At 37.8% G+C, this 26,683-nt stretch overlaps 6 protein-coding genes, 5 non-coding genes and 1 pseudogene across 16 annotated transcripts; 10 read left to right on the top strand and 2 right to left on the bottom strand.

Moving 5' to 3' along the window:
• The first annotated feature begins 56 nt into the window (after positions 1–56).
• Positions 57–2,253, top strand: AT5G01390 (DNAJ heat shock family protein). 4 transcript variants are annotated; one of them, NM_001161218.1, is made up of 4 exons: positions 112–376; positions 462–691; positions 1,473–1,558; positions 1,676–2,147. In NM_001161218.1, the coding sequence occupies exons 1-4, from the start codon at positions 212–214 to the stop codon at positions 1,909–1,911; spliced, it is 717 nt and encodes a 238-aa protein (NP_001154690.1). In that variant the 5' UTR covers positions 112–211; the 3' UTR covers positions 1,912–2,147. The 4 variants fall into 4 exon arrangements, with proteins under 4 accessions (NP_001318451.1, NP_195759.1, NP_001154690.1 ...); NM_120217.5 differs by having other exon boundaries at positions 71–376; positions 462–865; positions 1,473–2,253; NM_001125676.1 differs by having other exon boundaries at positions 1,473–2,147.
• Positions 2,254–4,809: 2,556 nt separating this feature from the next.
• AT5G01380 (Homeodomain-like superfamily protein) lies at positions 4,810–6,801 on the top strand. The gene is made up of 2 exons (NM_120216.4): positions 4,810–5,295; positions 5,992–6,801. Exons 1-2 carry the CDS (start codon positions 4,960–4,962, stop codon positions 6,625–6,627), a joined length of 972 nt encoding a protein of 323 aa, NP_195758.1. The 5' UTR covers positions 4,810–4,959; the 3' UTR covers positions 6,628–6,801.
• A 1,142-nt stretch (positions 6,802–7,943) lies between these two features.
• Positions 7,944–9,965, bottom strand: ACI1 (ALC-interacting protein 1). The gene is made up of 2 exons (NM_120215.5): positions 8,888–9,965; positions 7,944–8,450 (listed from the first exon to the last, which is right to left on the bottom strand). Exons 1-2 carry the CDS (start codon positions 9,834–9,836, stop codon positions 8,116–8,118), a joined length of 1,284 nt encoding a protein of 427 aa, NP_195757.1. The 5' UTR covers positions 9,837–9,965; the 3' UTR covers positions 7,944–8,115.
• A 2,018-nt stretch (positions 9,966–11,983) lies between these two features.
• Positions 11,984–12,056, top strand: AT5G01365. The gene has a single exon. It is a non-coding gene; the product is annotated as a tRNA-Ala (tRNA).
• Positions 12,057–12,915: 859 nt separating this feature from the next.
• Positions 12,916–14,995, top strand: TBL3 (trichome birefringence-like protein (DUF828)). Of its 2 annotated transcripts, NM_120214.4 has the most exons (5): positions 12,916–13,293; positions 13,407–13,647; positions 13,738–13,909; positions 14,035–14,393; positions 14,470–14,995. In NM_120214.4, exons 1-5 carry the CDS (start codon positions 13,095–13,097, stop codon positions 14,801–14,803), a joined length of 1,305 nt encoding a protein of 434 aa, NP_568089.1. In that variant the 5' UTR covers positions 12,916–13,094; the 3' UTR covers positions 14,804–14,995. The 2 variants fall into 2 exon arrangements, with proteins under 2 accessions (NP_568089.1, NP_001318450.1); NM_001342585.1 differs by having other exon boundaries at positions 12,976–13,647; positions 14,470–14,994.
• A 59-nt stretch (positions 14,996–15,054) lies between these two features.
• On the top strand, positions 15,055–17,024 carry AT5G01350 (UvrABC system C protein). Its single transcript, NM_120213.2, has 5 exons — positions 15,055–15,297; positions 15,488–15,579; positions 16,233–16,294; positions 16,383–16,441; positions 16,529–17,024. The coding sequence occupies exons 2-5, from the start codon at positions 15,500–15,502 to the stop codon at positions 16,544–16,546; spliced, it is 219 nt and encodes a 72-aa protein (NP_568088.1). The 5' UTR covers positions 15,055–15,297; positions 15,488–15,499; the 3' UTR covers positions 16,547–17,024.
• On the top strand, positions 15,670–15,788 carry AT5G00765. The gene has a single exon (NR_142426.1). It is a non-coding gene; the product is annotated as an other RNA (small nucleolar RNA).
• Positions 16,034–16,108, top strand: AT5G00760. Its single transcript, NR_142425.1, has one exon. It is a non-coding gene; the product is annotated as an other RNA (small nucleolar RNA).
• A 523-nt stretch (positions 17,025–17,547) lies between the features above and the next one.
• mSFC1 (Mitochondrial substrate carrier family protein) lies at positions 17,548–19,356 on the top strand. Its single transcript, NM_120212.3, has 2 exons — positions 17,548–18,239; positions 18,632–19,356. Exons 1-2 carry the CDS (start codon positions 17,850–17,852, stop codon positions 19,169–19,171), a joined length of 930 nt encoding a protein of 309 aa, NP_195754.1. The 5' UTR covers positions 17,548–17,849; the 3' UTR covers positions 19,172–19,356.
• A 421-nt stretch (positions 19,357–19,777) lies between these two features.
• On the top strand, positions 19,778–19,860 carry AT5G00755. Its single transcript, NR_142424.1, has one exon. It is a non-coding gene; the product is annotated as an other RNA (small nucleolar RNA).
• A 61-nt stretch (positions 19,861–19,921) lies between these two features.
• AT5G00750 lies at positions 19,922–20,065 on the top strand. Its single transcript, NR_142423.1, has one exon. It is a non-coding gene; the product is annotated as an other RNA (small nucleolar RNA).
• A 1,058-nt stretch (positions 20,066–21,123) lies between these two features.
• On the bottom strand, positions 21,124–26,580 carry AT5G01335 (annotated as a pseudogene; the record flags this gene model as incomplete). Its single annotated transcript has 1 exon — positions 21,124–26,580.
• Between the last annotated feature and the right edge of the window lie 103 nt (positions 26,581–26,683).

Below are 26,683 nucleotides of genomic sequence, written 5' to 3'. Positions count from 1 at the left end.
ACTGATCATAATAAAACGGGAATACTATTAAAGAAAAGAAAAAAAGGAGTTTACCGGTTAAAATCACGAACGGTTGGATCGGTTAAGTTGGATTAAAATGAGAATCCCGGAAGAAAATGAAATAAACAAGTCGAAGAGAGTAGTCATCGACCCCTAATAAAATCCAGTGAAGAAGAAGATTGAGTGAGTGAGAGAGAGAGAGAGAGAGAAGATGGGGGTTGATTTCTATAAGGTTCTTGAAGTTGATCGAAGTGCTAATGACGACGAGCTTAAGAAAGCTTATCGCAAACTCGCCATGAAATGGCATCCTGATAAGAACCCTAACAACAAAAAAGAAGCCGAAGCTAAATTCAAGCAGATCTCTGAAGCTTACGATGTAATTCCTTCCCTCCTTGACCATTCCCCTCTTTCAATTTCACTTTTTCCTTTTTCAAAATTCATGCAGTTTCCTTGTGAATCAGGTTTTGAGTGATCCTCAGAAACGAGCAATCTACGAGCAATACGGAGAAGAAGGTTTAAACCAAGCCCCACCTCCCGGCGCCGGTGGTGGCTATCCTGGAGGATCAGACGCCGGAGCTTCTTTCCGGTTCAATCCCAGAAGCGCTGATGATATCTTCTCCGAGTTCTTTGGTTTCACGAGGCCTTCTTTTGGTACGGGAAGCGACTCACGCGCAGGACCTTCTGGCTTTAGGTATGGCGATGATATCTTCGCTTCCTTCAGGGCTGCTACTACCGGAGGAGAAGCCTCCATTCCTTCTAGGAAATCTGCTCCTATTGAGAGACAATTGCCTTGTAGCTTGGAGGATTTGTATAAAGGTGTCTCCAAGAAGATGAAGATCTCTCGTGATGTTCTTGACTCTTCCGGGTTTGTTTTTCCATTGATGATCACACATTTGGCTTTTAGTAGAGGGATATATCTGCTGCTTTTGGCCAATTTCTTTCTAGAACAGTTTAAACTCTCTTTCTGTGGAGTTTGGTTCCAAATGTTTAGTCTATGAAAGCTATAATAGTCTATAGAGTCAGCTTATTAGAAAGTTCTTCTTTTGAACAGGTTTTTGTTAGCATCTAAGTTGTGTACTCTGTGACCTTTATTCAGTATTTGATCTCTCTATCGGCACATAAATGATAGATGTAAGTGTAGGAACCGATAGCTATAGCTAACCAGGACATTCCTTGACCTACTTAACCACTTTCATTATGGATTTTAGCTTCATCTGTTTTTTCATGAAAACGGAAATCTCTTCAACTCTACAAATTGTAATGGTGTCTCTTGTCTTCAATTTGATTCATCTCTAATCCTTGTTAGAATGTCTGCTTAAAGCTCTCTTGAATATCTTCCTTTTCGCAATCTCAAGTATCGAAATTCATTCCTACTTTTTGTGATTTCCACTACCATGAGTATAAAGACATTACTGAAATTTTATTTTCTACGTTCTTCTACTGACAAAACCTCTGTTTATCCTTTAATGCAGGAGGCCAACACCGGTTGAGGAGATCTTGACGATAGAAATTAAACCCGGTTGGAAAAAAGGAACAAAGATAACCTTCCTGGAAAAAGGTAATGAGCATCGTGGAGTCATACCATCCGATCTCGTTTTCATCGTAGACGAGAAACCGCATCCCGTTTTCAAACGAGACGGGAATGATCTTGTGGTAATGCAAAAGATTTCTCTAGTGGATGCTCTCACAGGTTACACCGCACAGGTCACTACTCTTGACGGAAGAACCTTAACAGTTCCGGTAAACAATGTGATCAGTCCGTCGTACGAAGAGGTGGTGAAAGGAGAAGGCATGCCGATCCCTAAAGATCCGTCAAGAAAAGGAAACTTGAGAATCAGATTCATCATCAAGTTCCCTTCGAAGCTAACCACTGAGCAGAAATCAGGGATCAAGCGGATGTTATCACCTTGAATGTCCAAAGATTGAAGCATCTCGTTTCAGTTTTTTCAATCTGCTAGCTTTTTTGGAATCTTTTAGAAGCAGAATATGTGCTTATGGTTTTTTTAATTTATTTTGGTTGCATTTTGGTAAGGTTTTTAAGGGAAATACATACCACCAAATGATGCCGGTTTAGTTAGTAATGACTGACGACTAGTGAAGTAAAGTCTCTCCTTATATCTCTTTGCTAAAAGCTTCAATATTTGTTTAATAGTAAACATTGTCAACAGATTTGGAAAGACTAAATCAACGTTTAACAATATGTCAAAATGTAATTCAAATTGATTAATCATAGTAGCGAAATTTGAAGAACCTTTTTCTTTTGTTGATTAAAAAATCCAAATCTCTACGTTTTTCTCACATTCTTCAATCTTCTTGACCTTGTCCCGTTTAATTCCTTCACTAAAATCTTTTCAACCCTCACGTGCTGATGTTGACATGGAATAATTGTTGTTACTTGTCAAATAATAAGAAGAAGAAAAAACAGACTAATGTATGTTCCTCTTTGATTGTTCTGGTTAGGCAAATTACTTGCATATCTCCACATGTACGAATTAGTAATATTCATTCATAAAGTTAGTATGATTTATAGATTCAAAAAAATAAACACAGATCGAGTTTAGTTTAGTCAAATATTTGAATGTTTTCAAGAACAAGAAGAGTTTCTGCAATCAACTGAAATATCATTTTCATGGTCTTGGTTCAAAACCAGCAGTATTACAAACAGTGAGAAAGGTTTTTGGTATTTGTAACAACAATGTATTGTTGCAGTGACTCCAAATTCAAAAATGGAAGTCATGTGCATTCACCAAGTTACGGCAAAAGTAAAAGACTAAACTTATTACTATTTCCGAATAATCCGGAGCGATACCCTAAACAACATTCACCTCAAAAGTTCTAAATAACACGAATAGGCTGATTTTTGTATATATGCTTTTGGCTGACGTTTTTTTTTTGTTCTTTGCTTTAAGACTTCAATTCTTTTAAGCAAAAATTTGGATGGGAAATAAAAAGGATGATGAGGTGGCCTACTTGTATTGAGCGGATAAACATCAGCCAACAAAAATCTTTGTTAAAATAAAAAGTGAAAGACAGAGAGAGAGATGGCCACGTGGACAAACATGGTGGGCGTTTACACGTGGAATATAACAACACTCCGCGTTGCTGATTATTTGATTCCATTTAAATAAAATTAAAAAATACTGATTATTCTTTCTTTTGTTCACAGAAAATTCCTTCATTCACAATTTCTCTTTTAAATAATTAAAGACCACAAATTTTGAACATAAGAATTAGAAAAATTAAAGATCATTCACTAGAGTAGTCGACATTATTATTAATTTAGTATAAATAAATAAGGTGTGAATCCACGTGGGATGACAGGTGGGAGCGAAGTCTAGTGCATGTCATGTAAGATTTTGATTTACTTTCAACACGCTTCATCGCTATTTGGACCACTTCGCTGACTTTTTTTTGTTTTTTTTTTTACTACTGAGTAGTACTAGTATTTCTTACACATATCAGAGCCAAAAATACAACCCCGACGAATCTTTCTTTAGATACAAATAAAAAATATTTACTCCTACAAGTTTCATTCACCGTACGTTTTACTTGTTATATCATTGCAATGACGCGGCTTCTAAATATGTACTACCATATGTGTGTTTGGGAATCTGACAGTTGTATATTGCACTGGATCCAAACCATTTCAGAACAAGAGTACATTTTCTCTGTTCGTACGCATTATTTGTTTTGTGCCGACTGCGAATATAACGATTTCCATTTATTCATATACTAAATATCATACAATCCATAAATGAATAGTCTTCTTTTTTTCTTGGGGGAATTTACAATTCCAATCAAATTAATTTCTTAGCTAATCATAACGGTAGTCTTGTTTTCTGTAACTTAATTCTTCTTCTTTTTTATTTTGATAGGAACGTTAGGTATCTATTATGTAAAACTTGCTAACAACAATTCTCTAATTCTTTGTTTATATCTGATCTCTTCCTCCATGACACGGGGCTAATCTAAACTTCTAAAAGCATATTGATCCAATAGCTTATTTAATATATTTTGTCTGTCAACCATTAGGTTACTTTTGTTACGATGAATTTTTCAAAAGAAAAATACAAGAATTATGGGATGAGGAAAATCTAGTGGGTCAATTGACCATAAAGGCTAAATCGGATTGAAGAATAAAAATCGGATTGTGACTCGTAACTCGTAAGCGTGACGAAATATTAACGCAACATTTATATGTATTGGGACAAATTATTAACGAATAACTACCAAATGCAAAAAATACGAGACAGTTGAGTACTTGAGCTTGGTCACAAAATCATCATCAAGGAAAAACAATAACCATACAGTAAAAATATAGTTCTACAACTTTACAAATTTGAAAGCGTGTTTAGAATGATGCACACAAATAATCAATCTGTCAAAAAAAAACATATTGTTTGATTTTACTCTAAGATTAAGGCGATTGTTTTTACTTAAGATATTCTTAACTGATGCAAGTTACCCCTGTAATTGTTTGAGATTGCTATTTTTAAACTCTAGAATACGAAGAAAAAAAAAGTATGAATTATTTAGTTAGCTGCTTTAAATCTAGAGTTTATCATCCGAAAAAGGGATATCTAAGCTTTATTATTTTTAATGTAATCACGAATTGTGTCCTTTTCACCAAAAGAGTCATTCGTGTTCGTATTTTATTCAACTAAATAATTCTATAAGTTCTAGTATATTCAATAATTATTAAAAAATCTCATCTTAATAATTTTAATTAGAGAAAAGAACAAAAAACTACACTTCTATCGTCCCTCTACGATTTCACACCTTCTTTTCACACATCCTTATAAATTAATTAGATTCTTCTCTTTTCTCTCCTTCCTCTCTGTCTTCTCTTCTTTTTTTCAATGAAACCTCTCTTCATTTATAAGTAACCCAACAAAAAAATAAAATTATCTCCCTCTTATTTCTTCTCTTCACGTCACAAAGACAATTCGATTCCAAATAATGGACCGACGTAACCCTTTCCAACATCACCACCACCACCATCAGCTTCATCATCACTTGATCCAACAGCAACAGCTTCCTCCGCCGCCGCTGAGCACCACGGCGACGATGGATCCCGGCGGAGGAGGAGGAGGTGGGGAGAGAATCCCACAGTGGAGCATAGAGGAGACAAAGGAGCTTTTGGCTATAAGAGAAGAACTTGATCAAACTTTCATGGAGACCAAACGTAATAAGCTTCTTTGGGAAGTCGTGGCTGCTAAGATGGCCGACAAGGGTTTTGTCCGAAGCGCAGAACAATGTAAGAGCAAGTGGAAGAACCTCGTCACTAGATACAAGGTTACCCTTCAACTCTTTAGAATCCTATTGATGATTCTCTCTATATATAGTCCCGATATATACACCTATAAATGTTTAGTATGATCATGATTACAAGTATATACAAACTATAATTATGTGTATCATGTATTTCATCACTAGTTTGTGTGGTTAGACTGATATTATGCATATTGAAATGGAAACCTAGTTTATGGTGTATGTATAGGTGAACTACATTATATATACATCAATTAATGAGCTTAACCTAATCGCCTAGGTTTTTTAGATATTGTCCTGTCATTAATGGTAACGAGCTATAGAATAGAATTTTACGCGTTTATTGGTGAGCTTTCATCATGATATTGTCTATGTTCACATTTTGATCCGTTATACCATAATATCTCTCTTTTTGTTCGTTGATCACATGGTAAGTAAGTAACACAATATGCCATAAAAATATAATTACCGTTATATAACGGGTGCATAAGATTTAATAAGAACCGTTACTGATGAACACATGAAGATAGTTGAAAAAGTCTATACACACATTTATTTAAGGTAAAAGAAACGTGATATAGATGATGAACATGTGTTTTTGTTTTCCTATGATATATGATTTCGAGTTAAGATACTTGGTTAGCTAAAATATTTTGCGTCGGTACTATTACGTGTTTACATATAATTGTTTATATAACATAATGAATATTCATGGGACAGGCGTGTGAGACCACTGAGCCAGATGCTATTAGGCAGCAGTTCCCATTCTACAATGAGATTCAGTCGATTTTTGAAGCAAGAATGCAAAGAATGCTGTGGTCAGAAGCCACAGAACCAAGCACTTCCTCGAAGAGAAAACATCATCAATTTTCATCTGATGATGAAGAAGAAGAAGTTGACGAACCAAATCAAGATATCAACGAGGAATTATTGTCTTTAGTAGAGACACAGAAAAGAGAGACAGAAGTGATTACTACTAGTACTTCGACCAATCCAAGAAAACGTGCAAAAAAAGGAAAAGGCGTTGCGAGTGGTACGAAAGCTGAAACTGCGGGTAATACACTAAAAGATATATTGGAGGAGTTTATGAGGCAAACGGTGAAGATGGAAAAGGAATGGAGAGATGCATGGGAGATGAAGGAGATAGAGAGGGAGAAGAGAGAGAAAGAGTGGCGGAGGAGAATGGCGGAGCTAGAGGAGGAAAGAGCCGCCACAGAAAGGAGGTGGATGGAGAGAGAGGAAGAGAGACGGTTGAGAGAAGAAGCTAGGGCTCAGAAGAGAGATTCTCTCATCGATGCTTTGCTTAATAGGCTTAATAGAGATCATAATGATGATCATCATAATCAAGGTTTCTAAGTTCTCATTATTTGTGTTAAGCATAAGTTAATTAGCTAGTTAATTTGTTAGGCAAATCAATTTAGATAATATATCTAAATTAATGTTTGTTTTATAATATTTATATGAACTATTGAAATTTCCAAAAAGAAAGATAAATGTTCAAATTTTGATATATGTTATCGTGGTATGAAAATGAATTTATCCTTCTAAAAACAAAAAAAATCCTGGTGGAGAAAAATAAACCTTCAATATTAGAGGAAGAAAAATAAATAGAGAGGGAGTAAAACGAGCAGGCAATTACTAAATATAATATAAGGTAACATGTGAATTAACTAAACGATAAGAATAAGAATTAATAAATCATTTAATAGTTTACGTACATGCATAAAACAATTGTATAGATATTAATTAGATATGCTAGTTTGAATTATATTGTTCATAGTTATAGGTGTCCAAAACCAAATTGGTTGAATACTTTTAGCTACTTTATTCTGTTAATAAGAATATTTCATAACGATTAATCAGGCGATAAACAAGAATTAAACAAAAGTCTTTATTCCAAAACTTTCAATTCACATTTGTCCCACATTACTTCACCGCGTTATTTGTGTGATATATAAAACTTATTTTGTTCATAAGTAAATTGTAAAGAAAGAATTTGTTATTTTTATTCTTTTCTTCTCTTGCAAGACAGCTACCAACAGATAAAAATACCGAAAACATGAAACCGTGTTATAACGCGTTCACACTAATATATCCGTTCATTTTAAAAAACACGTATTACTAATACGCCGCGTCAGCTCAATTGTATAGAGCCGTGTGACCAACTCTGTGAGGTCACCAGTTCGAATACAAGGACCTTCAATATTTACCACTTTTTCGTTGGCAAAAAAATAGTTTATGACTAAATGAAATAATTATAATTCGAAACTTAAATAATTTAGAGTGGGAAAATGTTCTTGAATTTTACATGTGAACCCCCCAAAAAAAACACAGAAAAGTACAAAAAAACGTCAAAGAAGTAACGTTAGAAGGAGACCATGATTTGCATGTGAAATAGACATAAAGGAGACAGTACGTATTTCGAAGTTACGGAGCTCTCCAAAATTCAGAAGAAAACCGATTTGACCGTTTTTGGACCCACTACATGTATTTATAATGCATTTGATAATTCGTCATATCGAATTTGAATTTAATTTCATTCTTATGATCGAGTATTCGAGTCACTAAGATTATCCTTGTGCTTATTTGGTGATATTCGCCATATACATACTTGTGTTTTGGATAGGTATATTTGTCTATAGGACTATTTAAGACGAGTACATTATAGTCTTTAGTACTAATCATAAATGTTAACCATAATTTTTCTGGTCAATAACTTATATTGGCCGCATAACACTTTTAGAAAATATGGAGTGATGAAAATTTCGATTGTTGTGAGTCTCTGGTTAACATTTGGATTACAAGATTTTAAAACGACATATTTCTGATAATTGGGAATTTAAACTAGATACAGAGTTCATCAACTAGCTGGTCCATAACAAGGTCAAGAATCTCTTGACCAAATTCGACACAAAAATCTTCGACCTGAGTAAAGTCAACGGGTTTAGTTGACGAAGTAGAAACCCAAGTGGAAGACTTCATGTCTTCTTCAGACAGATCTGAGAGCATATTCATTAGTTTTGTGATAAACTCTGTCTCTTCTGAATCATTGTTGGTGCTATTGTTGTTTTCTTTCTTGGTACTTGTTTTTGTTTTTGCTGGTGATGAAGAACATGAAGATTTTGTTGCTGTCTCTACTTGCTTTGTTGACAACTCCGATGCACTTTCTGAATCTCCTCCTGTTTTATTTTTCAAATTAAAGTGACGTTTAAAATATGATTGGGCAAATAAAAATAAAATTTCTCGAAAATGTTGAGAAAGTCTCATTTTCGCAGCTTTTTTTACAGTAAAATCAAGAAAAATGTTAAAAGCGAAAATGTTCTTATATTGGTTAAATTTAATCATTTTTCAAATAAATCCAACGTTTAAGGAAAATTCTTATATTGGTCAAATTTTGAATAATCTTATTATTTAGTATTTCAAATAAAGTGTACTGAATCGGTTAAAATGTTGACCAAATGACCAAATTTTTACCTCATTTGCAGTTAAAGTAGGAAACTACTCACATGAGATGATTCTTTTCGCAAAATTTCAAAGAAGGTTCAAAAAGCAATTAATTAAGTTCAAATATTTGTTCGAGAGATAAAAATGTTTGAATATTATTTCGTAGACTCACCTGAGAAGTAGTAATCATCGTCAAGGATTAGATAATCATAAAGATCTCGATCAAGAACCGAAACCGGACTCGCGTTAGACTTATTCTCCGGCGACTCACTCTCTTTTCCGATAAACTCATCAGCCCGAATATTCTTTGATTCTCCTAGAAGCGCAGTCTTCTCCGACGACGACTTACTCTTAGATGGAGAAAGAAACCAACGAACTTTCTTGGCTCCGTTAACGTCATTTCGATTCTCACTCTTCTTCTTCTTCGCAACTTTCCTCGGCTCATCTTTAAACTTCTTAGCAACTTTCTCGTTCTCCTTCTTCTTCGGCGCCGAAGGTGGCAATGGCGGCTTCTTGGAATCTTCCACAACCTTCTCGAACCTTTTAGACCTCGAAAAAGACGATGATCCGACAAGTTCTCTCTTCTCGTCAAGCTTGTCAAGATACAACAGCAGGAAATCATGTTTCTTTTGTTGGTTATTAGAGCTCCATCTCGCCGAGGTTGGGACTATCTCACGGAAAGAAACGGAAGCTTTGACTCTCCGGCACTGACGTTGACCGTCTTTCTCGTCTTCGTTTTCTTCTTCTTCCTCGTGACCTTTTAGGATGTAGTCCATGAAGTTAACCGATTTGCTCCTTGTGACAGCCGAACCGGAATCATCAAAGTACCGGAACCGTTTTGATCCGGGTGCGGGATGATCTAGCCCCATGAGTTTGGCTACAACGTTGGGAGGAGGAGGAGGTGGTGGAGGGTGAAGAGAGACGTCATCGTTTTGGGTTTCGGTTTCGGTTTTGATCTCTTTCTTTGGCTCTTCGTTTTCTTCGTAAGAGATTAGTAGTTGGAGTGTTTCGTCAGAGTCGAGGATGTTGTCGGAAGGGTGAGTCTGTTGGCTACCAGAGCATAGAAGACGGCGGACTACCGCCGTGAGGCAGCCGGTCTTAGGGTTGGCTCGTTGGGTCATGGTGATGGCTGATAATGATGATGGTGATAATGATAGTGCTTTAAGTTGGAGTGTGTGTGAAAATGTGCAAACAAGTTCTTGGTATTTATAAGGACAAGAAGAACACACAATTTCTCATTATTTGCGAGGACCCACCAACTAATTAAATTAAAGCAAAACTATATGGGTAAACAAAAGTATCGTGAAATTTTGATATGTTAAGTGAAATTGTAGTTTAATAAACGTTTATTATTCAGTTTATATTAATTGGTAACTCAATCTAATTAATCATATTAAGTCACTTCAGATATTTTAAGATCTTACCAAAATTACTATGTTATGTTATTTTATTTGTTTGCAGTGAATAAAATATGTTTTCAGTTAATGATGTAACCATTATATTTCACTTATTTCTTATCGGTATGTATCTTATGACATAATATATAATAGATTAATTATTGGTAACATAGAAAGGAAAAAGTACCCAGGATCAATTTAAAAGCTATATCCAAAGTGATATGCTCTGATGATTCTGTTTTTTGAAACTCAACGGACGAAAAGAAACTTTGATACTTTTGAAAGAAACTTTGATACTATTGATATGCTCATCAATTATTTCAAAATAAAGGTCATGTAACAACTTTTTTTCCTTCACGTAAGTTTTATATTTAAAATGGTCAAACTTTGTTCTGATTGCTTTAAAGCTTTGAACAAAATGTTACTATATGTGATTTACTTTTCAAACATACTGAATATAACTTCAGGTTGAAACTTGAATTTTGAAGTAGATGTATATAGTTAGCAAACCAATATGTCACATGCAATTCTAAAATAAAATGAGAATTTAGCTAAAGTCAGATTAGTAATGTTAAACAAACTTGAAATGTGAAAATTTTCCGTTACTATAATTTTTTGAAAGAACTATAATTTTAGCCAGAATGACAGTTCAACAAAAGAAACTTCTAGCTTATTTCTCAATGTGCACTGCACGGTAAAACAATTCATTTTAAGATATAGAGGACTAAATCTTTATCAGATACTAAATAAGTTGGCGGGATCAATCTTTTGAATAGTGATTAGAATCTTTACAAGATGAATATTATAAAGTTGCAAAAGGCCTCTTCGAAACCTATCTACTTCGCTTTACTATTATAAACATATATAGAGAGTCTTTAGAGCAACTAACTTAAAGGTATTCATTGATTTTCTTGTCGTCGAGTTTAAGAGATTAATAATGTATGATTAATCTGATCATTACATTTACTCACGATTAGTCTGTTTCATAATATAGAACTTCTTGTTTTTTCTGTTTGATTATATTTGGCCATTTAGTTAGCGTTAGTTTTTATAATTTCATTCGTTGATACAATACATGCGCAACGGGTAACACAATGTAGCTAGTACTTCTTTTAGTTCATTAAGATATGATGCTATTGTTATGTTAAATAATATCTTTCTATAAAAAGTTGATGGCTTCACTAGCTAAATATTTGCAAGGCATGATCGTCAAGATCAAAGATTCCAAATTCAAAATTCGAAGTGTACAAAGAAAAAGAAGAGAATGGTAGTATAAAATATTTACAGATTCTTTTTTACTTTTCCTTTTTCAACTTTTTCAACTTTTTTTCAAAATAAGAAACACGAGAAAATCTGATATGCGTGGCGTCATTTTCAAAGGTGAAGGAGAAAGTACTTGGGTCGCTTAGTTCACACCGGAAAAAGAGGCAACGAAAGCAGAGAGACAAATCTAAATAATGTCTGACGCGCGTGAATAATATTGCCACAAAGAGACTTGCCTTATTCCCTATCAACTCTCGACCAATTATTATGCATTTCTGTTTCTTTCTTCTATCTAAGCATATCTCTCCAAATTATTTCACTTCTATTTTTTGTATATAAAAATAAGAAATATAAACCCTTTAAAATTTGTTTTTAAAACCAAAACTCATTATAATTTACGTAATAATATAGATCGAATTGTTTTGTCCAAAACCTCAAGAATATAGGCAAGTTTCTATGTTGTTGGCATTAACTTATTGGTTTGTACGGAGATGCTAATACATCAATCTCGAAACGTATTCGAAAGCCCATTACTAGCCCAGACACAAACAGGAATAACTTTTGATTGTAAGCCGATATTTTAAGTATTTGAACGGTTGAACAACGATGGGGATGTAGCTCAGATGGTAGAGCGCTCGCTTAGCATGCGAGAGGTACGGGGATCGATACCCCGCATCTCCATTTTTTTCCTCAGTTAACCCCTTTTTCTTCATACTAAAACATAATATCTGATTTAATGACGGAAAGTATGTTGCAACACTCCCCACTATATATGCATTATTAATTAGTTGCATTATTAATCACTTAATGATTTGTGTTTGCCTTTAATAATTGCTTTACCAATTTATCTACTAAAAATAACTAACATGAACTATTGTTGATTTTACAAGCAACACCAACTATTGTATTTAGTTGGTGCCTGTTTATTTCGTTTTCATGTGCCCATTGATAAATTCGATATTTTTGTTTTCTGTTGTTTAATCTGATGTCGATGGCGAAGATAACAACGATTCCTTAACCATATGTTCCTCACACTAAACGACTTTTGAGGAATGATGATTGATTAGCGATTTGAATCAGTTGATTAACCCTCCTCATCAAATTAACAGTTTCTTTTGAACTTCCATGTCATTGCAACTTTGTAAGTTGCTCTATATATGGTCTAGTCTTCTAGGTATATACGAATATAATAACTAGAATTTAATCAAGTAAATTTATTCAACAGTTAAATACTTAAATTTGATATGTTATACATTTAGTTGAATAAATAAGATCTTTTCAGTTGAAGAGATTCATGTGTGTAAACAACTCATTAGTTGAATAAATAAATATACTAAGTAAGTAGATTGTATATATGGTGTGATCAACAACACCAGTTATTTTTGGTCCAATATTCAACATGAAATTCTAAATTATTGATTGAAATAATACAACTACAAGGAAGCCTTCTAAAAACAATGACCTAATGAATAACAATGTGCATTTCACGTTTAGAGGTTCTAATCAATAGACAAAACCCAATCATAAGTCATAACCTCCCTAACCACATCTTTATTAAATTGGGCAAAAAGATGGAAGCAACACATCCAAACATGCCTTTAGCTTCACTCCTACTCAATTCCTAATTTCCCAAATAAAAACCATAACACTCACTTGACATCTTTCCCTATAATTCCTAATTTCGACACGTTCTTTACATAAATTACCAGATTTGCCACTATGAGCTTCTTGATTCCTAATAGAGGAGTAGGAGGAACCAAGATTCCTCTCTCCATCATCGTTCTCGTTCTTTGTGGTTTCATGTTCTTCATTCTCTTATACACTGAAAGAATCAGCTTGTTGTCTTCTTCTTCCTCTTCGTCTTCATCTTTCTTCAAGCTAAAGTCTTGTCCGAGGAAAGATGTTAGCTCGAAACCTAGTAAGCACATACGCGATACTCGAATCTGAAAACTCTGTTTTGTCCAATTTCAGTGTTCCTTTCTTGTTGTGCAAGTAGTCTCATGAAATTCCCCTGCTTTTCCTTGTTGCCAGAGGAGAAAATTCGAAAGGAAAGATCAGAGATATTGGAAGTGCTTGACGACAGGTTCGAATTCGATCCCGAAGAGTGTAACGTTGCAGCAGGGAAATGGGTTTACAATAGCTCAATTGAACCACTCTACACCGATAGATCATGTCCATACATCGATCGTCAATTCTCTTGTATGAAAAACGGACAGCCAGAAACTGATTATCTTCGGTGGGAATGGCAGCCTGATGACTGTACAATTCCACGGTAAAATACAACTTAGTAACACAAACTAACACTAGTTTGGTTCAAGGTTTGAGACAGAACCTTTATGAGCTTCATTTCAATTCCAAACAGATTTAGTCCGAAGTTAGCAATGAACAAACTCAGAGGAAAAAGACTACTTTTTGTGGGAGATTCGTTGCAACGAAGCCAATGGGAATCGTTCGTGTGTTTGGTGGAATCAATAATACCCGAAGGAGAAAAATCAATGAAGCGTAGCCAAAAATACTTTGTATTTAAAGCAAAGGTACGTTAAGTGATGGTAGCTTGCGTTACAACGCAAACCTTGTTAGGTCAGATATCACAGTACCTTGTATTACAAGCAAAGCTTAGATTTTTATTTTATGTTTCTCTGTTTTTCTTGATTCATAGGAATACAATGCGACTATAGAGTTCTATTGGGCACCGTATATCGTCGAATCAAACACAGATATACCTGTGATTTCGGATCCAAAGAAACGGATAGTGAAAGTGGACTCAGTGAAAGATCGAGCTAAGTTTTGGGAAGGAGCTGATATTTTGGTTTTCAACACTTATGTTTGGTGGATGAGTGGTCTCCGCATGAAAGCTCTGTGGGGTTCTTTCGGAAATGGAGAGAGTGGTGCAGAGGCACTAGACACACAAGTGGCTTACAGGCTAGGACTCAAGACATGGGCTAATTGGGTAGACTCCACCGTTGACCCTAATAAGACCAGAGTCTTCTTCACCACCATGTCTCCTACTCATACTAGGTAAACATTTAGTTTTATTATATGTTTTGATGTGTTTGGTTTGTGATTAACGTAAAGTGTTATGTAAAACGTTCAGAAGTGCGGATTGGGGAAAGCCAAACGGCACGAAGTGTTTCAACGAGACGAAACCGATAAAAGATAAGAAGTTTTGGGGAACAGGCTCTAACAAGCAGATGATGAAAGTAGTGTCAAGCGTGATAAAGCACATGACTACGCATGTGACAGTCATCAACATCACGCAGCTCTCTGAGTATCGCATCGACGCTCACACATCAGTTTACACCGAGACAGGTGGCAAGATCCTAACCGCTGAGCAGAGGGCTGATCCAATGCATCACGCTGATTGTATACATTGGTGTTTACCTGGACTACCCGATACATGGAATCGGATCCTATTGGCTCATTTGTAAATCAAGCTAGGAGGAAGCTGAGGGTTAAACGGGAAAAACCCAAATCCTCTGTTTTTCTCCTCTTGTGTTGTCGGAGATTTGTTTGTTTCAGTGTATTGTGATTGTCGTCAATTTTCATAAGATCAAACAGACTCGGCCCGTTTATTATATGACCTTGAAGTGACTAAAACAAAAGTAATAATATTACAAGGCCTAGATGGGCCTGGCCCGTCTCTGGCCTATTTGTAAATAGAGGGAGAAACAAGGGTAAAATAGGAATTCCAGAACTAAGAGTTTTTAGGTTAATGTTGACTAGTGGGTAATATGAACCGTTCGATTTTGTTACAGAACATCGTGACCGTCCGATGAGAGACCTAAGACAAATTACGCAAAAACTCATTCGCCGTCACGAGGAAGATGCGAGGTCTATATAATGGACAAATCTGGTATAATGTAAAATAGGGACTTGACGCAGATCTTGTTGGGTCTCGAACCTTCCTCTTCGTTTGCATCAGGTAAGGCCGATTCTCTTGCTTATACGATCTCTTGATTCATCTGAGGTTTTATCAATTGTTGTTTGATTTTGTTTGTAAAGCTGTGATTTTTCGAGTTTCTGTCTCTTATTTTCCTGTTGGATTTAGTTTTCTCTAGAAATTGTTGCGATTTGGTGGATAATTATTGACATTAGGGTTTCGTTTTTGATAGGAAAGAGCGAGAATGGCGGGAGGAGGAAACTTTATTGCGAGAGTGATCTCATACGTTGCGAACGAGTTCATAGTTAATGGTTTGGCAAACAGGTACTTTCATTCCTTATAACGATTTAGGGTTTGTACTTTTTAATGATGAATTGGGTAGATATCAAAAAGTAAGCTTCTTTCTCTGGCTGATTGGATTGGAAATATGTTCCTTATCGGCTCGTTCAATATTGAAGCAAGATTAATCTCAACTTCAGCTGGTTTGCTACGTAATTTACCATACGCTGCAGCGTAGGAAGTTTGAGACACTTTTTTTTTTTCTTTGTGATAAAAAAAAAGTTTGGCTTTAGTTTTGGAATTGTTATAGTTTAGGTTCTACATTTTTTGGTGTTTGCAATTTGTACATTTCTTTTTGGCTTTGCGCAAAGCTATTCGCTGATTTTTAAGTGAACATTTTGTCCTGAGTTTTATTCAAATTTGTTTTTAGATAACTCAGGTTTTACTTTGTTTAGGATTGTCGGTTTTTCATTATGTTGTTTTTTGGGGTGTGGATTACTGCCGGTGATGATTTTCGTAGGCTTGTCCTGATTAAAGACATGACGTTAAACGTGAAGCTAAGAGACTGAGGCTGTTTATTGTTTTGTTTTTGTTTGATTCCTTTTTATTTGTCTGATTGATAAGATTCTTTAGTAGTCTTAGTGACTCCCTGGACATTCGCTAATGGATGTCTAATTGTTTATATTCTGTTATGGCAGCCATGCTTTCCAGAGATTTGCTGTGAGGACTTCAAAGAGAATAGAAAACCTCTCTAAAATGGGTTAGCATCTTCATACTTTAGCTCAATAATGATTGGTCTGCTTGTTGTAACCCACAATCTTATTAAAAAGTGGATGTTTGTTTTCCAGCTGCAGAGAACAGGGAGAAAGTCGCTCAGCAAATGGAAGAATTTGCCAAGAACATTGACGTGAGTTTTTATGCATACAATCTTTCATTGATTCTACAAAACATATATTGACATTTAAGACTAAACAACTTTGCTTTTTTTTTGCAGTCCACGAAGAAACCCTGATCATTCTAGTGTGGAATCTTAAAACCTCAGTAAATCACATGGGTCAGCTCAAGTAGGGAGGTCTGTTTATCTTTGTATAAAGAATGTTAAAAAGTAATAAGCTTGTGGATTAAACAACCAGTGATCTTTTGGTGCTGTTTCTCTTCTCTTAAACCCAACTCTTCCGGAGTGACTAACCACTGTATGAAGGAATTTCTATCGTCTTTTGCTTCCTACTTATTTGTAGAGCACATTTATTGATTCTTTTCGTTTTGGGCTGTGGCTTTGATTTTAAATATGTAAATTACGGGCCCGTTTTGAAACAGACTTGTGGTGCTGTGGATGTCTCTTGTGTATAGAATTAATGTCTATAATCGTTTCTGTATCGGCCCAATAGTCCAATCATCTACTGTCCAATCGGCCCAATATACTAATATAGGATATAATAGGATTCGATTAAAGTCAAATATGTTTTTCACAGCTCTTATTTATTTAGGACAATGCATTTCTTTTTCCCAAAGCTTAATCACTCTTTCCTAAACTCTCCACTCATGCTTCCATTGTTATATACTACTGTCTCCCAGAGCTAACACAATAGTGTCTCATTTGAACATAAGCATATATTCATATCAGCTCTAGAAAAACAAAAATTGAATAATAAAATCTGGAACCCGAGTGTCGTCAAAATTGTCCCTAGAAAAAGAAAAAAGAAACGCGTAACAACAACATTCTAAACCAAAGAAGAGGACAAAGCGAAAAAGGCAATGAAAAGGGTAATAATCAATGGCTATTGGCCTTGCGAAACTAAAAACAATGACCAAGCATAGTCATTTGGTTAGGCATTTACGACCGTTGAATAAGACATCAAATCAAAGATGGTCCCTTTTAATAAGAGGCCCAAATCACATCTACCATTTTTATGGTGATGAAATCGATTTACGCCAAACTTACCTTGGTTGTTGAAACTTGAAAGGTGTTTGATCACTACTATCGTGGTTTGAAGATGTAAAAGTATTTTCATTTTTTGATTGAATATGCATATTTATTTTAAATAAAACCCACTATTATGAGAATATTGTGCCAATGACATCTCTAAAAGAAAAAAAAAAAGGTCACTTTCTTTCTCACACTTTAAGGATACAACAAACAATCTCAATTTCTTTTTGTTATCTTTTTCTTTCTTTCTAAAGCAAACATTTTTGGAAAATAACAAAAGAATAAATAGCAGAGAGTCTGTAACGAGAAGAAGGACGAATATCTCTCTCTCTCTTTCTCTCTGCTTCCTTCTCGATTTCTGATTCGCTCACCGGCCGAGGAATCAGATATGGCGACGAGAACGGAATCGAAGAAGCAGATTCCGCCGTACATGAAAGCAGTCTCAGGCTCACTAGGCGGAGTGGTCGAGGCTTGTTGTCTCCAACCAATCGACGTAATCAAAACGCGTCTCCAGCTAGATCGCGTCGGCGCTTACAAAGGAATCGCTCACTGTGGTTCGAAGGTGGTTCGCACCGAAGGAGTTCGTGCTCTCTGGAAAGGCTTAACACCGTTCGCTACTCATCTCACGCTTAAGTACACGCTTCGGATGGGATCCAACGCCATGTTTCAAACCGCCTTTAAGGATTCCGAGACCGGAAAGGTCAGCAATCGTGGCCGTTTTCTTTCCGGATTCGGTGCCGGTGTTCTTGAAGCTCTCGCCATTGTTACACCCTTTGAGGTAAGTCTTGTTGCCTTTTCGAGACAATGAAATCACATGGCTTCTCTAATATTTTATTAGATTATGAATCGATTTAAAACTATAGTTTAATCATCAGAGTGTTAGTTGAGTCAAAGATTTGGTGTAATTGAAATTGTTAGATTATTCTTGCACCAGAAAATCATCTCTGTTCATCAATTATTTAGTATATTTTAGTCAAAGAGATAAAAAATGATTTGTTGAGATCTGTTTTGATGCTTTTGGCCAACGAATCTCTTTGGTCCCTATTGTTCATGGCAACTCTTGATTCGGAGAATCGTGTTCATCATAATCATAAGCATTTTGAGTCTGACACAGATTTTGCTTACATTTACTCAAGTAAAACACTGTTGAGTTCTCTGTTTTATCTCCAGGTGGTGAAAATTAGACTTCAGCAGCAGAAAGGATTGAGTCCTGAGCTTTTCAAGTACAAAGGACCAATACATTGTGCTAGAACCATCGTGAGAGAAGAAAGCATACTTGGTTTATGGTCAGGTGCAGCACCGACGGTTATGCGAAACGGAACCAACCAAGCTGTAATGTTCACAGCGAAAAACGCGTTTGACATACTCTTGTGGAACAAACACGAAGGTGACGGTAAAATCTTGCAGCCATGGCAGTCAATGATCTCAGGGTTTTTAGCTGGAACCGCAGGTCCGTTCTGCACAGGACCGTTTGATGTGGTGAAAACGAGGTTGATGGCTCAGAGCAGAGACAGTGAAGGTGGGATTAGATATAAAGGGATGGTTCATGCCATTAGAACGATTTATGCAGAGGAAGGATTAGTGGCCTTATGGAGAGGGTTATTGCCGAGGCTAATGAGGATTCCTCCAGGACAAGCCATTATGTGGGCTGTTGCTGATCAAGTCACTGGTCTTTATGAGATGAGATATCTTCGGAATGCTCCTTTATAGGCAGAGACACTTTTTGAAATTCAGTGTTTCTAGTTGGTGTATTTCTGAAAATTCTTGTTAGGATTTTGATTTGATCAAGAAAAATAAACCTAATCGCACATTTTATAACGATGTTACTCTATAATCAAATTTTGGGAGTTCCATTTTGTTGTTGTCTGTAAGACTCTGACTAAATAAGTTTTACTACAAAGCATAGCAAAATTACGCTTAAAAACGTAAAAAGTGAATACCACTGATTTATCATTTATATACTATAAGGCCCAAAATTGGCAACAGTGTCAGGCAAATTCAGTTTGTCACTCTTAAAACTGTCACATCCATATTAGTTTGGGCTGGGGTCATTTTGTTATGGGCCACATTTGGAACATATAGGCCCACAGTTTTCAACCGCCTTCGCCAATTCCCTTATATATACTATTAACGCCAACGCAACTTTAGGGCTTTCATCAAAACCCTAGTTAGCCGCCGCCATCTTTACCATCATCATCATCGCAACCTCTCCTTTATATAGACGCTTCTTTTGGCTGTTGTCATCTATCTTCCTCTAGTTAATTCTTTGAAAATATTTTTTTGTTTGCTCGGTTAAAAAGTTTTGTGCAATTTGTTCCTAATGAGGATATTTATCGAAAGCTATGGATCTGTTTATCAGTTCCATATGATGCTATATTGTCATAGTTACTCTGATGGGAAATTATTATTATTTTTTTTATAAAAAAAATCAAATTTTGATAGCTTCTTGTTTTAAAAAAGAAGGCAACTTTTTGCCGAGTGAATCGAACATCGATCTCTCTCTTTTTCCCAGTTGCCCAAATCATGTAATGGCTGCGTGAGGATTTTTTGATTGGTTATTCAATCTTTTATATAACCTATCTTTTCCTCTTTGCTGCTACATAATCTTATTGAAATTTATGATTAATGGTTGGAATTCGTAGGAGGCGTGACATTAAGTCCGTATCGATATTAGTAGCTTGGTGAAGATATAGATTAATACGATATTAATGATCCTTTTATGCCCTCACCATCTTAAACAATTTGAAGTTTCTTATTCTTCATCAGGGTGATGATATCAACGCAATTTTCGTCACTTAGAACTTATATGGCTACCCATTGAATTGCATAACCTGGTTTCGTAGAAGTTCGTCAATTCTGTCTGATTACTGAAGCACACAAACTAAAATCAATAACCCTGTTTTTATTATGTTGTAATTTGTAAATGTTCGTCACTGAATCTGTTTATTTCTAACTAGAAACCTTGACAGCTGATTCATTTTCGCTCAAGGATTTGTTTCATTTTTGAAATTTGTTGGGCTTGTGGCACCTAACCTTCAGTTAGAGATGTCAAACGGGCTTAATGTCCTTGGGCTAGACCTGTCCTAATATAAATCGTCTGTTTCCAGTTAAGCCTAAAACTGAACTAATTAATATGGGCTAAAATCATTTAGGCCCGTCTGTTAATAGTCCGAATTCATTTGGACATAGGCTGTCCAATAATCATGAAACGTTAGGGTTATGAATTTTTGTGGAAAAATTGGATTTGAGAACAAAATTTCCTTCTGTCAGAGAATGGTCTTAGGATTTGGAAACTAGCCCTCGTTTAACGACAAAACGTTCTAGTAGTAGTCATATGACTTAAATTAAATGATATACTTTTTGGGAAAAGTAGTTGTATGAAACTGATCAATCAAGACTATCAAGTAGATGAATGTTTTTTTTTTTTTTTTTTTTCCATTTAAAACTTTAAACATTACAAGGCCCGAAGGCTAACAGCAGGCACGCAGGCCCAAAACTGGCACGCAGGCCCAACAGAGACAAAGCCCAAAAGAAAGAAAGAGGTCCAACAAAAGAACACAGAGAAAGGCTTACAGAAGGGAAGGACTACCCAAGACTGAAAAGCGACGACCCAGCTTAGAGAGAGACCTGCAACAGAGGAAGTCACGAGACATGAGAGGAACTCAGAACAATCCAAACCAAGTCGCAAGCGGCGAGGAACGAGATTGAGACTGAGACTGAGACTGGGACACGCGAGAAGGCCGCGAAAGCGGGTCCAAACGGGCCCTGACAATGAGCTGAATTTCTTTGATGATGAGATGAGCTGGCCTAATATTATTAGAATGAACGCGTAAGTTACGCTCTCTCCAAATGAAATAGACCGATGCTTGGAACAAGAGCTTGATAATAAGAGACACATTCCTATCCTGAGATGCACTCATCAACCACAGCAGACAATGCATAAACGGAGTAGGAGGAGAAGAGAGACCGGAGGCAGCCGTGAAGAAACCCCAAATCTCTGAGCTGTAACGACATTGAAAGAAAAGGTGATCCCTTGACTCATCCTGATTATTGCATAAAACACAAGTCGAAGGAATCGAAAGGCCCCAACTCCTGAGCCTATCACGAGTATGCAACCTGTTGTGAGCTACAACCCAACAAATAAAAGCCTGCTTCGGGACATGATCTTTTAACCAGACTGCCTTGTGCCAAGGAACCGGACTGTACGGAGTCTCGAGAAATCTCCAAGTATCCGATGTGGAGAACCTATTTGATGGTGCATGATGACCTATTTTCCAGAGGTAAGAGTCATCATGCGGACAATCAATTAGGCTAGAGGCAGACGGCAGAGAACTTTTGAGTAAGGCAATGACAGGATTCCGACTCCTACTAGTAGAGATCCACCAGTTGTCATTCCGAAGAGCATCCCTAACCACCGAGTTCAAAGGAAGACAAGCAAGAAGAGGTCCAACTGGACCAGTCAAATGAATGAAAGGCCCATGACAGTCCAGTTATCCTGCCAGAAACTCGCGGTCACACCTGAACCAACCTCACAGAATAAGAACTGACGAGCAATAGGGCGTAGTTTACACAGCCTCCTCCAAATCCAGCTTCCTGACAAAACTGGATTAAGATCCCAGAAGTTCCGATGTCCTATGAGATGCAATCTGATCCAAGACACCCAAAGAGAACCAGCCGCCGTAAAGATGAGCCAGATAAGTTTCAGAGCTAGAACTTTATTCCAAGAGGAGAGTCTTTTCAGACCTAAACCGCCCGCTTCCTTCGCAGTACAGACAATGTTCCACGATATCTTTGCTCCTCTAGCTGAGTTAGGCGCACCTGTCCACAGAAAAGCATTACACAATTGTTCAAGCTTCCGAAGACACTGGTTGGGGAGAATAAAAATCGACGCCCAGAATGTAATGGTGGAGTAGATGAAAGACTGAAGGAGCTGAAGACGCCCATCGAATGAAAGGTGTCTCGCTGTCCAAGAGGAGAACCTCATGCTTATACGGTCAACCAAAGGCTGGTAGTCCTGTCTCTTCATTTTTTGAGCCATAAGAGGCACTCCCAAATATCTAACAGGAAGAGAACCATGAGTGATTCCAAGGTTAGCAGCCAACTGTCTCTTTCTTTCAAAATTTCCTCTATCCAAAAGCAAAGCTGTTTTCTCTCTGTTGATACCTAGACCTGAACCAAGCTTAAAGTCATCCAATATAGAAAGAATTCCAGCAATAGAAGACTCTAAGCCATCTGAGAAAACCAAAACATCGTCCGCGAAACTCAAGTGAGTAATCATGGGAGCCAAACATTTAGGATGGAGGTTGAAAAGACAATTGATTGCTCCTAAGTCCAGAGACTTAGCCAACACATCCATCACAAGAACGAAAAGATGTGAAGACATTGGGTCTCCTTGACGAATGCCCTTCTTACCTGGAAAAAAACCCAACCAACTCTCCATTCAGAGCAATGCTGTAAGAAGGAGAAGAAATGCAAACCCAAATCCAATTAATGAACACCGAAGGAAGATCCAAGGCTTTGAGAATATTGATGAGGAACTCCCAGTTTACATTATCATATGCCTTAGAAATATCCACCTGAAGACAACCCCTAGTGGTCTCACCCTCTGCCTGAAAGTTATCCACCAACTCAGAAGCAAGGAGGACATTCTCACACAGCAACCGCCCTTTTATAAACCCAACTTGATTAGCCTGGACCGCCTGATCCATAAAGAGCTTCAGCCTCCTCGAAATAAGGCGAGTGATAACCTTGTAAATAGTAGTGCAACAAGCCACCGGACGGAATTGAGTAAGGCGGTCCGCTCCGGTTACCTTGGGAATGAGAGTAAGGGTTGTAGCGTTAAAGCCTTTAGAGAGGATCCAAGTCAAAAAGAATTCCCTGATAGCAGCCACAACACTAACCTTCACAATAGGCCACGCTTCAATGAAAAACTCAACCGGAAAACCATCAGGGCCCTGAGCTTTGTTCCGAGACATAGAGAAAAGGACCTGCGTAATTTCTTCGTCAGTAGGAACCAGAGTCAACTGAGTCGCAAGAGAAGAGTCGCAGTGGAAGGATAGCAGATCCTTGATCCTGCCAACAGGAAAGGGAGTGACATTCTCCGACGGAGAACCTAGCAAATGAGAGTAATAGGCGACCAGCATCCCTTTAATTTGATCAACGTTCTCAACTCTAGAGTCATCCTCTCCTCTAAGGAACTTGATGAGATTATTTGCTTGATGAGAAATCACAGCTTTATGGAAGAATCTCGTATTAGCATCCCCTTCATGAAGCCATCTTATCCTTGATTTTTGCCTAAAGAAAGACTCAAGAGCAGCAGCGAAGAAATCCCATTGTTTACGCGCAACGTGCTCTTGTCGAAAAAGAGAGTCTGAGGGGACAGTAAGAAGATCTACTTGGATCTCTTCAAGACGAGACAGCGCTTGGGCCGTCCTCTGTTGGATGTTACTGAACCGCAACCTGTTCAGCTTCCTACAGCACAACTTAGCCTGTTTCAATTGCTGCCTTAAGGTGAACATGTGAGACCCGATCATTGTGTTTTCCTCCCAAGCAACAGCCAAAGCTGCCAAATAAGTAGGATGAGAGGATAGGAAGGAGAAATACTTGAAGCATTTTTTTGAAGGCTCAGGCTGGTTATCAATCATAACAATACAAGATGCATGGTCGGAGACACCCGGAGGATCAAAAACCGCTAATGCAGAAGGGAAGGAAGAAAACCACTCATCATTAGCCAAAGCCCTGTCCAGCTTCCTTATGATCGGATTATCCTGTTGATGATTTGACCAAGTGAAGAACACACCCCTAGTAGGCAGATCAGAGAGCTGATTGTCCCTCAAACAACCCTGAAAATCTTCCATACCACGAATATTGAAGGCTGACTGTGTGATAGAGTAATGCTCAGAAGAAGCTGCTATCTGATTGAAGTCCCCCAACAGCAACCAAGCGGTATGAGAGAGAGGGGAGGACCTAGACAAAACAGAAATATCCTCCCAAAGAGATCTCCTTTCAATATCATTATTCCTTCCATACACAAAAGCAACCGCAAAGGATTGAGATAAATTGGGCAGCTTTATCCTGCATAACATAAATTGATCTGTTTTCTTAAAAACCAAAACTGAGATGGAAGGATCCCAAACAATCCATATCCTCCCAAGATCAGAGCAACAGTAGTTGCTATCCATCCTCCAACCAGGAAGGGTTGAGGCCAAAACCGAGTTTGCATTCTCCTCTGCCACGTGAGTCTCCAAAAAACATCCGACAAGAAGATTATTAGAAGAAGGACCTTCATATACACAACAAAAGGTGAAGGTGAAAGCACAGCTTTCAATGAGAAGAAGGACCTTCAAGGTCCTTACTAGCAGCTAAATCAATAGAACCTGCCTCAGAAGAACGGAGACGATTATGCCACTTTTTGAGTTCTTTCTTCTTAGCCTTAGTAGACATGACTGTCCAACCCATAGGCAAGGGAAAACTGGGATCTGGATCTTTGATGGAGTCACGCATAGACCTCTTAGGTTGAGCAGCTTGTTGAATAGAACCAGAACCCTGAATTACTCCAACCTTGAGATCAGATGAGATCGTTCCTGGTTTTGCAACCCACCTTTTACTAGCCAAAGTCTGCGATGAAAGAGAAGACTGGGGAGAGAAAGGTAATAGAGGGTCAGTAATCCGTGGAGGAGAGCTAAGGGATCGCTTTTTTGATCTAGAGCGCCTCCTTTTTGATTTCGACAAAGGTATCTCAGCTGCAATAGGAGGAGAAAGGTCGACACCTCTAACTGAGTCACTACTTCCAGCTGCCGGAAGAATATTGGAGGAAGAGCCACCTCTTTGGCTCCTGAAGGAGAGTCCTTCTTAAATGGCAATTTTTTCTGAAGAGGGATGAGGCAACGACTCAATAAATGTCCGTATTTACCACAATTTAAACACTTCGGCGGAGGTCGAGGATACTCCACATCAACCCTAGCAGAATTACCCTGAACATCCTTTACAACAACAGAAGAAGGAAGAGGCAAGTCCAGCTTGATCACCACCTTAACTTTAGTTGAACCTATATTGATGGGGTCTAATCTTGATTTTTCTGTGTGAAGAGGAACCCCTATGGCACTAGCAATAACACTAATCCCTTCAAGCGAATAGAGCTGAGGAGGAACATTCTTCAATACAGCCCAGGTTGGAGCAGTCTTCAACTCATCAATATTAAGGAGACCTTCTGAAGACCAAGGGTAGACTGTACAAGAACAGTTACCAGCTTGCCAGAATCCCACATCCACCACCCATTGGCGAGTATTAAGAGCCGGAATAAAAATCAGAGCCACAGTCTCGGAGACGATGCGAACGGTAATATCACCGTAATTTCCCCAAATTGGATTCAAATCAGAGAAGATCCGGGTTGCAGGAGGACAAGAGCCATGAAATTGAGCTACGACATGGCCCTTCCACAAAGCAGCAGACTTCAACAAGACCGAGGAAGGAGCGATCACAACCGGAGTACCATCTTCCAAGTAAGTTGGCTGACTCATTTGCTTAAGGTTATGCAGTGAAGCCTTAAACTTAGCTACCCAAGGAAGATCAATTTTTGAATCGGAGCTGGGGGCCTGAGAGGAAGAGCCCGAAATAGGAGTCGAAGACTGAGGAATAGCAGATCCCAAAGAGAGAGACTTGGTAGCAACCATATCTGAGGAGCCAACAGGCCCTGAGCTCGGAGCTAAGAGAGGAGCTGAGCCAACTGAAGGAGTCAAAATGGGGGAACCAGCGGAGGAGATCTCGGACACTGATCCCAAGCCAACCGAGGAGGAAATTACAGTAGGCAGAGGCTGAATGGATGACCCATTCGCTTCAATAGCTACCAGAGGAGTAAGAGTAGACGACTTCGGGATGAGAGAAACAGTCTCCGAAATAACCTCGGGAGACAAGGAATTCTCTTCCAAGTCGAAAACCAGAGGAACAGGGAGAACCAGAGCCAAAGAGCCAGCGCAGGGAAGACCAGAGGAAGGAGGCGAAGCAGATCCGGAAGGAGCAGACGACGACAGGGGGACAGAGCCGGACTGAGCGCAAGCCAAAACCCGAGCGAACTTTGAACTGACAGGAAGGAGAGGGATCTTCTTTTTCTTCTTAGACATGACAAGATCTCAACCGGCGAGAAGCCGGCGACCAGCAACGCGGCGGCAGAAACGGAAAAACCCTAATCGCCTAAAAGTTGGTCACATTGTTTATGTACTCAAA

The sequence above is a fragment of the Arabidopsis thaliana genome, chromosome 5, assembly GCF_000001735.4.
Source record: "Arabidopsis thaliana chromosome 5, partial sequence".
Taxonomy (NCBI): domain Eukaryota; kingdom Viridiplantae; phylum Streptophyta; class Magnoliopsida; order Brassicales; family Brassicaceae; genus Arabidopsis; species Arabidopsis thaliana.
The sequence above is the reverse complement of the archived record's forward strand: the minus strand, read 5'-3'. Positions and strand labels throughout refer to the sequence as shown.

Coding starts and splice junctions, on each gene's coding strand:
- AT5G01390 (NM_120217.5), top strand. CDS start 212: ATGGGGGTTGATTTCTATAAGGTTCTTGAAGTTGATCGAAGTGCTAAT. Junction 377..461: donor AGATCTCTGAAGCTTACGAT/GTAATTCCTTCC, acceptor CTTGTGAATCAG/GTTTTGAGTGATCCTCAGAA. Junction 866..1,472: donor GATGTTCTTGACTCTTCCGG/GTTTGTTTTTCC, acceptor CCTTTAATGCAG/GAGGCCAACACCGGTTGAGG.
- AT5G01380 (NM_120216.4), top strand. CDS start 4,960: ATGGACCGACGTAACCCTTTCCAACATCACCACCACCACCATCAGCTT. Junction 5,296..5,991: donor ACCTCGTCACTAGATACAAG/GTTACCCTTCAA, acceptor TTCATGGGACAG/GCGTGTGAGACCACTGAGCC.
- ACI1 (NM_120215.5), bottom strand. CDS start 9,836: ATGACCCAACGAGCCAACCCTAAGACCGGCTGCCTCACGGCGGTAGTC. Junction 8,451..8,887: donor CGATGATTACTACTTCTCAG/GTGAGTCTACGA, acceptor AAAATAAAACAG/GAGGAGATTCAGAAAGTGCA.
- TBL3 (NM_120214.4), top strand. CDS start 13,095: ATGAGCTTCTTGATTCCTAATAGAGGAGTAGGAGGAACCAAGATTCCT. Junction 13,294..13,406: donor AGATGTTAGCTCGAAACCTA/GTAAGCACATAC, acceptor CCTTGTTGCCAG/AGGAGAAAATTCGAAAGGAA. Junction 14,394..14,469: donor ATGTCTCCTACTCATACTAG/GTAAACATTTAG, acceptor TAAAACGTTCAG/AAGTGCGGATTGGGGAAAGC.
- AT5G01350 (NM_120213.2), top strand. CDS start 15,500: ATGGCGGGAGGAGGAAACTTTATTGCGAGAGTGATCTCATACGTTGCG. Junction 15,580..16,232: donor GTTAATGGTTTGGCAAACAG/GTACTTTCATTC, acceptor CTGTTATGGCAG/CCATGCTTTCCAGAGATTTG. Junction 16,295..16,382: donor AGAAAACCTCTCTAAAATGG/GTTAGCATCTTC, acceptor TTTGTTTTCCAG/CTGCAGAGAACAGGGAGAAA.
- mSFC1 (NM_120212.3), top strand. CDS start 17,850: ATGGCGACGAGAACGGAATCGAAGAAGCAGATTCCGCCGTACATGAAA. Junction 18,240..18,631: donor CCATTGTTACACCCTTTGAG/GTAAGTCTTGTT, acceptor TTTTATCTCCAG/GTGGTGAAAATTAGACTTCA.